Source organism: Sinocyclocheilus rhinocerous, unplaced genomic scaffold (genome assembly GCF_001515625.1).
Source record: "Sinocyclocheilus rhinocerous isolate Xijiao unplaced genomic scaffold, SAMN03320098_v1.1 scaffold807, whole genome shotgun sequence".
Lineage (NCBI taxonomy): Eukaryota > Metazoa > Chordata > Actinopteri > Cypriniformes > Cyprinidae > Sinocyclocheilus > Sinocyclocheilus rhinocerous.
In genome coordinates this window covers 678,457-690,187 of record NW_015650326.1, presented here as the reverse complement: position 1 = coordinate 690,187, position 11,731 = coordinate 678,457, and the positions used below count along the sequence as shown (strand labels likewise).

The 11,731-nt window shown below is 37.2% G+C and overlaps 1 protein-coding gene across 1 annotated transcript; it reads left to right on the top strand.

Moving 5' to 3' along the window:
- The first annotated feature begins 8,925 nt into the window (after positions 1-8,925).
- Positions 8,926-10,076, top strand: LOC107711692 (atypical chemokine receptor 2-like). The gene has a single exon (XM_016516710.1). It carries the CDS (start codon positions 8,926-8,928, stop codon positions 10,012-10,014), a length of 1,089 nt encoding a protein of 362 aa, XP_016372196.1. The 3' UTR covers positions 10,015-10,076.
- Positions 10,077-11,731: the final 1,655 nt, after the last annotated feature.

Genomic DNA, 11,731 nt, shown 5'->3' with positions numbered 1-11,731 from the left:
GCCTCCAGCACCGAAAGGCCACCCAGCAAACCTCGTCTTTTCAGCCAATCAAACAAGGACTCACACTTTTTCATAAGCTCTAAGCTCGTGCTGATAAAGTGGCAGCTTAGCCAGTTGGTCTGGCTTTCTAATCACCCCAGAGTGGTAAATTAGAAGCAGGAGGAACCAGATTGAATTACCACTAAAGCCTGATTGCATTGAGAGTGTATAACTTAATACCTGACCAATGCCATCTTGATTAAAACCTGACCTCACTTGAGCCTCAGTTCCTCACATGGTGTTTGTGAGCTTTAACTGACCGAAACAACACAGAGAGGTCTACTCAAATTACTGTAGCTTGCATGCTGGGGATTGTAAAGTACTATTCTTTATAAAGCTGCTTGGGAATGAATTACATGAATTTGAAACAAATTGACCACTTTAACAGGTACAACGAGCACATCTTTTGCAATGCGTCTTTTAAAATGATTTGACTGAATGTGGCCTAAGTATAAAACCTATAAAGCAATCTCGCTTAAAGTGAACATTTGCTTTCTTAATTGGTCTAGTCATCATGCTCGAACCTGTATGACTTTTTTCTTCTTCAGAACACAGAAGAAGAGAGAAATTCATACAGGTTTGGAATGACATGAGGTTGGCTGAAGGACAACTTTGCAGATTTTCAACCAGCTTTCTATCGTTACATTGTCTTTCTCCATGTTACCTGTACTATTTATTTACCAGAAAGAAAAAAAAGTCTGTCATATGATGCAAACAAATGAAAATGTATCATGGTTTCCACAAAAATATTTTTCCTGAAGGATCACGTGACACTGAAGATTGAAGCAATGATGCTGAAAATTCAGCTTTGCATCACAGGAATGAATTACTAAATTGAGCTATTTTGAATTGTAATAATATTTCACAATATGACTGTTTTTACTGTATTTTTGATCAAATAAATGCAGCCTTGGTGAACATAACAGACTTCTTTCAAAAACTTAATTATTCAAAACTTTTGACCAGAATATATTTACACTTTATGTATGTATGTTTCTATATGTGTACATATATATTTTCCCCATACATTTGTCACGATAAGACCAGTAAATATACATTAAGAAAAAAAGGTCAATTTTTATATCATGCCGACTTTCACACACATTTCTGGTCTGATTGTGAACAATTAATCTGTGCATGTCATTCCAAAAAAAAAAAATTATATATATATATATTCTATGTAAACTTTCATCAAGCTGTAATAATAACTTGCTCCGACTCTACAAAGGACTTCTGGCAGCCGTCAACCCTCCAACCACCTGTGATATAGGAACCACTTTTAAATTAATAAATTCTCAATGTCCTAAATCTTGCATCTCATTTTTTTTTCTCATTGAATATGCCTTTTTTACTCTAAAATATCACATTATGGAAACAAAATTGCACATGTTGTTTCATGCAGACGTCACCAAAAGTTACTATTTTTATTGTATTTGCATCATAGTTTTCAGCTAGGTCATCAAAAATGTAGATTTTTCTTCACTTTGACTTCATAAAGAAGACCAAAGTCAACTGTGATAGCTGCAACAGCTAACAGTTTGCCTTCTTTTCTGAAGTGTACTTTCAGTTTCATTACCAAATGCATGTTTGGGAGTCCAGCTTTCTCATAGCTGGCTTTTGACTTAGGCTCCGAAGTGTCTGTGACCTCTAAGGCCACAGAGCAGAAATATTCAGGGGGTGGGGAAGAATGAGGCCATGAGGACACAGGAATGTGACCAAAACATTGCCTTTAAACCTTCAGGTCGTGGGACCTTAGAAGGACATCAGATGAATGTCCAGTTTAGATGGGAATGTGATCAAGATAGACTGGTTTATAGGCGCTGCACCAGGAATGCAACCTAGGATTCCCTGAGGATCACTGAATGAATATGACACTTGGAAATCTTTATATACAAGATATAATTCAGTTCATGATTATCTACTAACAGCTAACTAGAGACAGCCACAGAAAGCCAAAAAAAAAAAGACTAGAAGTCAAATTCAAAACTGGATCCAATCCACTCAAATGATCCTGAATCTACTGATAAAGGATTTAATAGAAAGACCATCATCAGTGTTGTGTAGCAAAACCTCAAACGAAAGTAGCTGACATTTCAAAAAGTGAAAGCAGTACCTTGCCGTGTGATATGATATACAAAAAGCTAAAAGGTATCAAAATTGTCAGTTTTATTTTATGAAATGCTGACCAGTCACAACAGCTAAAATACACCCCAAGAAGGGGGTTTTCATAGCAATGCAGTATAAGAAGCGTTTTGGGCTCCTCGAAGAACCTTTCTTCTTCTTAAAAGTTTTTTTTTTCCTTATTGTGAAAAATATTTTAATGATCTGAAGAACCTTTTTCCACTATAAAGACCTTGGATGTTAAAGGTTCTTCATGGAACCACTGATGCTAACAAAGAAAACTTTTCAAGTTAGGCAGTATGAAGTTTGACCTTGGTGTTAAAAAAGTCAGCTCTTTGTCAAAGTCTTCAGTTTACGGTGTTTCAATGGTCTTAAAAAATAGGAAAAGTAATAAAATATAAATACAATACATAAAATAAAAATCTAAATATATTCTTTAAACTTAAAACGATTTATATTTATAATAATAATATTTTTTTCCTTCTAAATTCATGCTTTCCATAATTGAAAACGTCTCTAGGTTACGTATGTATTGTTTTTTTATATATATATGAGTGCTTGTGTGGACAGACAACAGTAAATAGACAGACACATACACAGAGCGCTACTGAAGAGCAGAAGCTGGTTTGCACTCTGCCGGATGCGCTTTTATGCTTTCTGGTGCTTACGTCACCCCGCTCGTGACATCTTGCTGCTCCATTGGACTGATTTGACACGTGCTTCAGAACGTGGTCACGCAAGGGCGTTCCCAAAGCGAATCTAGACACAGCTGGAGTTCCTGAAGGGGAACCCATATATTAATGATAGCAGTGAACCACAACAAGCAGAGCCTCAGTAAATAGAAACGTAGCCTACATATCAAATGTCCAGCAAATTCTCAGTTTTGACAAGTTTAGACTTGTTTATTTTCTACAACAACTTTATGACCCCCAGTGTGGTTTAATTTGACACATGACCCCTAAACACGTACATGATCGTTTTATAAACTATGCGTTTCACGTTACGATTATTTCATTGAGAAAGCATACCATTTTAACAACATTAAAAGCTTTTGAGTAAAGTTTGCGTTAGGCTATATTAATCTTTATTCCATAAGCATCTGTAAATAAGTGTTTCGATGCTGATAAAGTTAAAGCCACATGATGTGCTGTCAAGCTTCAGTTCATTGCTAGTAAAGTAAATATATTGCGTAATTTAAGTAAACCAAGCTCAGGTAGTAAAGTCAAGCTGTCAATAGACAGCAGTAAAATGAATTGTTTGACCAAACTCAATATGTTTGGCATCAAAGTAGGTATTACGCACGAGAAAATTAAATACAACAGTTGTTGAATATGTGATAACTTACCGAATTCTGTGAGCAGGTAAGCGGTTTCGTCCAGATGTGTGACCTCGTCTTTCTCTTCAGCAGATTTCACTTGTTTTTATCTCTCGCGCACTGACTGTCTGCCGCTCGAGCTCGATATGACTGACTGACTGACTGTACGTTCTATTTGTTTCCACTGTGTATATCGATCTACCCAAAACATCCAGCTCCGGACAAACTGCGATTTTATAAGGGTTATTATTAAGGATGGGCAACCGATAATCTTAATAACTGACACATTTAAAAATCACAATAAACATGACAAACATTCTCAAAAAAATTCAAATATTCTCTAACAAATACTATTCTTAATTGTGCATTAAAGTAAAAATAAATAACAGTGCACCATTCATAAATTTAGCTAATATCCACCGATTTTGCTATAACACAATGTTTTAGTATGTGCACAGCACCGACACAGTACCAGATAGTGAGATTTGTGAACTATAGGCTTTACTTTTAGGAATGTGAAAAATAAATGTGATGCATTAAACAAAACAAAACAAAAAAATCACGAGAGTAGACAAATTCTCGTGGCTTTGTGTTTTATTTCTCAACTAACAAACTGTAAAAGTCTTTTATTTTGGACGGTGCTCCTTTTATAGCTTCTTCTAACTGCCTTTATAATTAAAGGCGAATAAAACAAATAAATCAATCCTGTTCATAAACCCTTGACCGAGACATAGGGTAAAAACACTTTCTATTTGAGTCTTGAATCATGTAAACAAGAGATACAAACATCTAATTATCGTGAACATAATGATACTAAAAACAAAAATAGCTTAATTTCTTCGGAGCCACTTGATAAAAAGAAGGTAGGATCATTAATGCAGACGGTAATTTACCGCCCCCTGCTGGAGGTTTAAATTAAGGTTTATTAAATGTTTTTTTTTCAAGTGACCGCAGAAATGCACGAACTACAGAACGGTATTAGCTATTATTTATATGGTTTTAATATCTGCTCAGTTAATTCATATTTTTAAATTTACGGGTCAGCCAGAAAATACATAATTAATAATACACAATTTTACCATGTATTTCAATATATATATTGATTTTTTTTTTTTTTTTTTTACTTTTCGAACTGACATTATATACAACATAAAGGACTTTATAAGAATACTTTTTTCCCCTCTATAACATACGAAGAATCTCTAATCTACATTGTTAGATGACACAGTTTCACTGATGATCCGATATCAAACCCAAATCCAGGATAGAGAGGCTCAGTAAATTTGGTCTGGATTCTGTGGATGAAGGTCATTGTGTCAGAGACGCTGTAGAAGAACAGAGTTCCTGCACTGTGCTCCACATACACTCCTATTCTAGAGGATCTGTAGGACACAGGGAGTTCAGTCTTTATGTTATTTTGCATTAATGAATATCTAGAAGGAAAGCAGTACAAACCAGGACTTATTATTCCATCCAAATACACACTCATTAAGCAATCCCTTCCTGCCGATGCTCTTATATGACACTTCTATAAACACACCATTGCTTCAACTCCACTCAACCTCCCAATAACCGCTTTGTATTTCTTTCCAGTACAGGCGTCACACTCCACATCTCCAGGTTCGGCGTCACCGTGAGCAGGACGAGTAGTTTTTATATTGGTTGTCTTCAGTTTCTCCACCATCTCAGCAATTATGACATTCTTGCATAAAGCAGGTCTTGAAGTGAAGGTGTGTCTGCACTGAGGGCATTTGTAGACTCTCTTCTGTTTCCAGCAGTCTGTAATACAGCTAGAGACATGCATACGACAGCTTGACAACACACAAGTTTCAGTTTCCTCAGCTGACAAACTGAAATGTTTCCTGATTCTGTTTCAGTGAAGTGTAAAAAACCAGGTATGTCTGCGAGGTTTGACTCATCTATGTATTAACACTTTAACAAGCCACTGAATTAACATTTACATATACATTACATTTACAATATCCCATGCTATGTAATTGAAATGGTGGTATGTGAGCATATATTGTTAATGCAGAAAATAAAGTATACCAGGGCCTTAATGCTGCATTCGATTTGTACTCGGAAGTTGCAAATTCCGGAAAGTTTTGGAAAGACTTCGAAAGATATGGAAAGTTTGATAGATGCATCTGTTGTAGACATGGTGTTAAGATGCTTGCAGACCATTTTTATTTTGCAATTCTCAGCTCATAAATTAAAAGTGAAGTCTGGCGACACATAGTCGGAATTTGTGCTCTGTATTTAACCCATCCAAGTGCACACACACACCATGAACAGCCATATTGCTGTGGCGCCAATTCTCTAACCATACATTACATTTACAATATCCCATGCTATGTAATTGAAATGGTGGTATGTGAGCATATATTGTTAATGCAGAAAATAAAGTATACCAGGGCCTTAATGCTGCATTCGATTTGTACTCGGAAGTTGCAAATTCCGGAAAGTTTTGGAAAGACTTCGAAAGATATGGAAAGTTTGATAGATGCATCTGTTGTAGACATGGTGTTAAGATGCTTGCAGACTTAAATTTTTATTTTGCAATTCTCAGCTCATAAATTAAAAGTGAAGTCTGGCGACACAGTCGGAATTTGTGCTCTGTATTTAACCCATCCAAGTGCACACACACACCATGAACAGCCATATTGCTGTGGCGCCAATTCTCTAACCATTAGGCCACGACTGCCCCTATTGGTGTAAACTCTCTCCACTCGCCACAAGAGAAACCGCCCTGTTGAGAAACACAAGTCCAGGGGTTTTCAACCTTTTAGGACATGGGCCCCCCGTACGTTTATCTAATTTCACTCACGTTAAAGCACAATTTCTCGGCAATGTTAAAGGGTGCTTTAAATTCACATTAATATTATTAAATCCCAACCATCCATTTTACAAATCGCTTTATCCTCTGCAGGGTCACAGGAGACTGAAGCCTTGTGTTATGGATGGGGAAATCAAGCTTCATAAAGTTCTAAGGCTTTACCCTGACTGTTCCAGTAAAAGATTCAAAGCTTCGAGAGTGTTGAAAACAGCACCATCTGGTGGTTAGTAAAAAATAACGCAGCCAAAAACCTGTGGAAGAAACTCTATTGACAATGAAAGTGATGGGACTTGTAGCTAAGTATGGTGTACCATACTCAGAATTTGGGCTCTGGATTTCACTCATCCAAGTGCATACACACACAGCAGTGAGTAATGAACACACACACACACACACACACACACACACACGCCCGGAACAATGGGCAGCCATTTTTTGCTGTGGCGCCCAGGGAGCCGTTGGGGGTTTGGTGCTTTCTTCAAGGGTCTCACCTCAGTCGTGGTATTGAGGATGGAAGAGAGCGCAATCCCTGCCAGTACCGATACTCATGGCCTTTGGGTTACAAGTCAGACTCTCTAACCATTAGGCCACAACTGCCCCTATTGGATGAAGCAGCCACCACACACTCTATAGTTTCAAGATGTGTGTGCACCTGGTATTGCCTACATTATGGGACCCACAAGTATAGTAATACATTTTGACCTTGTGCGGACATTTTTTTGGTCCCCCACAACCTTCAGTGGTTTTCTGGTCAGATGTTGTGGATGTAACCGGTCGCCGTGATTTTGCCAAGTAAGACATGTTCCTGGATCAACATCTTTTGTTGATCCTGGATCAACATTACTGTCCAAAAATACAGGCTTAACCCAATCCCTACCCCTAAACCTAACCCTACCCATAATTTATTCCTAAAATCAGTGTGAAATGATAGCTGATTAACAAGGGTGTAAAAGCACCTAATCCAGATTGGAAGCCTAAAACTGACATTTCCTGAAAAGTTATCTCTCAATTCTGATTGGTTGATTGGAATGATGTTCCAGGATCAACAAGGATGTTGATCCAGGAACATGTTGTGCTCGGTCAAATCACGCTCACCGATGTAACCACTGCTGTGGATGTCTCCTGTATTTCCGTTTCCTTCTGAGGTCCCTTTATTCTTGTCATGTTGTGTTTTTATTTAATTTGAGTTCCCTGTTTCCTAGTTTCTTGTTTGGCTTTTTTATTTAATAAACCTCTTGTATTTAGAGCCAGGAGCGCTGTAAAAGGAGGGAAGTTTTTGGGCAATTCCAAGGGCCCTGAACAGAGAGGGGGCCTGTGCAAACAACCCCCCAGAACATAATTTCTACCAAGAGGGGCCCGAGTCAATATGTTGTTCAGGGGGGCCAAAAACCACAGTGGTGCCCCTGTTTAGAGCCACTATCATCTGTATGCCTTACTTTTTCTCCCTGCCTGCTTGTTTGTTACAGTATCAAAAAGGATTGTGTACACATTCAGAATAAGCATTAATTTCTTGCATTTTACAAATAATAGGCCTATTACCATACACTAATTTCTTTCAATCTGCAGTCTAATAAAAGTTAAACATAAAACTAAAATGGTTTATATTTGCACCTGATTCTTCACTGTAAACAAAATGCCTTCACTGTAAAAATGGTCAAAAAAATTGTTTCAACTTAATTGTTCGTGCTGCCTTAAAGTTTACAGTTTAGTCAGCTCAAATATCCAAACTGTCACTTAGTACAACTTCACATTTAAAGTTAACTAAACCTAAAATGTTAAGCCAGTGTTTTTTTTTGTATTTTTTTTTTTTTTACAATTTATCTAAATAGTTTGCCTAACGCAAACAAAAAAAAAAAGTAAAAAATTTTATGCATATAGGTTACAATTGAATAATATACAATATAGTTGCAGTTCTATATTGGTTCAATGGTAAGAAACTATGATAAATAAAAATCACAGACATGTTAACATGGAAATTATTAATGTGTAATATAATGTTATGTAAAATTATGTTAAATCTAATTCATTAATTCATTCATTCATTACAATAATCCTAAAATGTGTTTTCTTTAAGGATGATGCCACGCACACTATTTTATTGGTAAAAGGCCAATTGGAGGGAAACAAGTTATTTCTCTCATTTTAAGTATGTATTTGGAGTTGCTAAACACACCAGAAAAACAAAATAACTACTGCACTTAAAGTGTGTGTGTGAGTGTGTGTGTGAGTGTGTGTGTGTGTGTGTGTGTGTGTGTGTGAGAGAGAGAGAGTAATATGTTCTTTTCCTGCTCCTTCCAACACTCAGTGAAGCATGTTTCCTCGCTTATTGTTGATAAAGGTCTACCCTAAAAAAAAAGTGCTTTTGCACAGCAGACTTCTCTGATTCATTGCACTAGAATCAGAAGTTCAGGCGGTTTTCACTGCATACTAATTTTTTCCATGCTTTGTTTTTTTTGTTTCCTGGAAACTGCGATTTTCCAGAAGAATGAAATGAAAAAAGCTTAAGGGCAAGTGTCCTTGAGTGTCGGGCTGATGTGGAAGTACATTCTTATGTAAAAGGGAACTATCTCAGTAACAAAAATTCGCAACAAAGACTCGGAGCTGATTCGAAACCATGGATGTATTAAACCCAGAGGACAACAGCTATGAGGACTATTATAATTCAGAAGGACTTGAGGAATTTGAGCTCTGCAAGAAGACACATGTAAAGGAATTCAGCCATGTGTTTCTACCTGTGTTCTATTCCATTACCTGTGCATTGAGCATTATTGCTAATTTTACCCTTCTGACATTGTTCATCAAATACAAAACTCTGAGGAAGGTGTTGCCTCTGCACATGGTCATATCGGATATTCTTTTCACACTGAGCCTTCCCTTCTGGGCAGTGTATGCCAGCAGCGAGTGGATCTTTGGTGATCAAAGCTGTAAGGCAATCTCATTGGTTTACATGGTGAGTTTGTATAGCAGCAACCTGTTTGTTGCTAGTCAGAGCTTGCAGAGATTTATGGACATCGCATGTGTTGTTTCTACCACCAGCATCTTCAACAGTCCAAAGAGGAATACTGTTATGTGCATTTTGGTGTGGCTTTTCTCAGTTTTGGCTGCAGCTGCCCATGTCAGCTTTGTTGAGACTCAAAAGTTCCACGAAGAGTACATTTGCACTTATCACTTCGACGATAAATTCGGTTGGAAGATCTACACGAGATTTCAGATGAACATACTTGGGTTTGTCGTACCGTTCCTAGTGCTCCTATTTTGTTCAATCAGACTACCATGTGTTGCTGAGGTGAGGAGCGCGTTCAAGGTGTTTAGACATGAAACTGGATTCACCGTCATGTTTTTTCTCCTCTGGTTCCCCTACAGTGTTGTCATTTTCCTGCATGCTTTGCAAGACCTCCACATTTTTTATGCTTGTACCATTAACATACACTTTGACTTTGCTATTCATGTGACAGAATGTATTGCTTTCATGCATGTTTTCATCAATCCTGTTTTGTTCATCATTTTAAACAAAAAAGTCTGGAGACGACTCAGAAATGCCTGCAAAACTCCAAGGGAGTATCTGCTTGAGGAACCCAACAGTTCACCAGTCATGTCAAGTCAGGAGGGAGCTATAGAGTTGAAGGCGGTTCAGCGACATCAAGCTCATGACCTGAGCATTAGTGCTGAACGACCTAATAATTTCTTACCTGAGCCCATGTAAAAGCTTTGTTTCGTTTATCGCAGTTTAATAGTTATGCCAACAATGCTGTTTATACTTCACTACTAAGGTTTCTTCTACTATAGTATGTATTACTATTACAATATATACAGTATATATGTGACCCTGGAGCACAAAACCAGTCTTAAGTCGCTGGGGTATATTTGTAGCAATAGCCAAAAATACATTGTATGGGTCAAAATTATAGATTTTTCTTTTATGCCAAAAATCATTAGGATATTAAGTAAAGATCATGTTCCATTAAGATATTTTGTAAATTTCCTACCGTAAATATATCAAAACTTAATTTTTGATTAGTAATATGCATTGTTAAGGACTTCATCTGGACAACTTTAAAGGCGATTTTTCTTAATATTTTGATTTTTTTTGCACCCTCAGATTCCAGATTTTCAAATAGTTGTATCTCGGCCAAATATTGTCCTATTCTAAAAAACCATACATCAATGGAAAACTTATTTATTCAACTTTGGGGTTAAATTGGGATTTGTTATGTGGGGGGCTCTATGGTATCGAGCTTACACACACACACACACACACACATATATATATATATCATTTACACTAAAAAATACAACTGCATTAAATAATATTATGAGATTATTTATTTAAATATTTTTGAACATACAAACAAGAAATGATGGTGGAAATTATACTTTTCAACGAAATTAAAACGCCAGTAGGTGCCAGTAGTGAGCGTTTAATGAGTGAGCCATTGAGTCACTCATTCAAACGATTCGTTCAAATGGCAGATTCATCAGATGTATATGCATGGGCTAATGAAACTTTGACTCAACCGATTCGTTCAAAACACGGAATCAATCAGCAATGAATCGGCTGGTTGCTGTGATATGCGCTGGTTCCGCCTAAAATGTAAGTGACCTAATATTATTGTATTTGCTTATTGAACTGTTTATAGAACTATTAAACAGTCGTAATGGTGAAAACGTTGTGTGATGTTGCCTAACTAACTGTATTTTAAATATAAAAACTTTCCATTTTGAATTTTTACCTCAGGATGCTGAGTTTCTTTGTGTTGTGCGTTTTGATTTTTCCTGGAGAGCCTCGCCTCAGCAGCGCAACCTTATGCTGTCAATAGATGCATTATAGGCTACAGCTATATCCACTATTCGCCACTTACTCTAAATATTGCGTTTTGGTGTTTACATACATACATTACATATATTTAAATATCTACAATCAAATATACGATTTATATTATATATAAAGGCGGATATCAACACGTACACTGTACAATTTATGTTAGCTTGGTTCTTTACACAAGCAATGGCTGATCTAGCAAATAGAAAACCAAAGTCAAATTCATGCACGTGTCTCTGATTTTCTTAGACCCTGTGAGGTGTCTAAAAAGAAGAAAAAAATGCTGTATATATCACCTTTTGCTGTCAAACTAAAATGCTTATGAATTGACATGAAGTTCCAAACGTAGGTTCGGGAGGAGCCTAATCATTCACTCAGTTGCACCTTCCCAGTGTCAGTTCTTCCGGCATCCCTCCACCTACCCATCTCCTCCTCTTTTTTGGTTAATCTCCCAGTGGGGGGCGGGGGGTTGAACTAGCCGAGCATCGGGTTTGTGCCTCCATCGGGACAGCAAGCCAAGTTTGTTTACCATTAACCATCAGGACTGGATGAGCAAGAACTGTTTTCAACAGTTCAGTGATTCTGAACCCAGTGGTCTTTC

Bases quoted from the DNA above. Each gene is read 5' to 3' on its own strand.
- LOC107711692 (XM_016516710.1), top strand. From the start codon at position 8,926: ATGGATGTATTAAACCCAGAGGACAACAGCTATGAGGACTATTATAAT.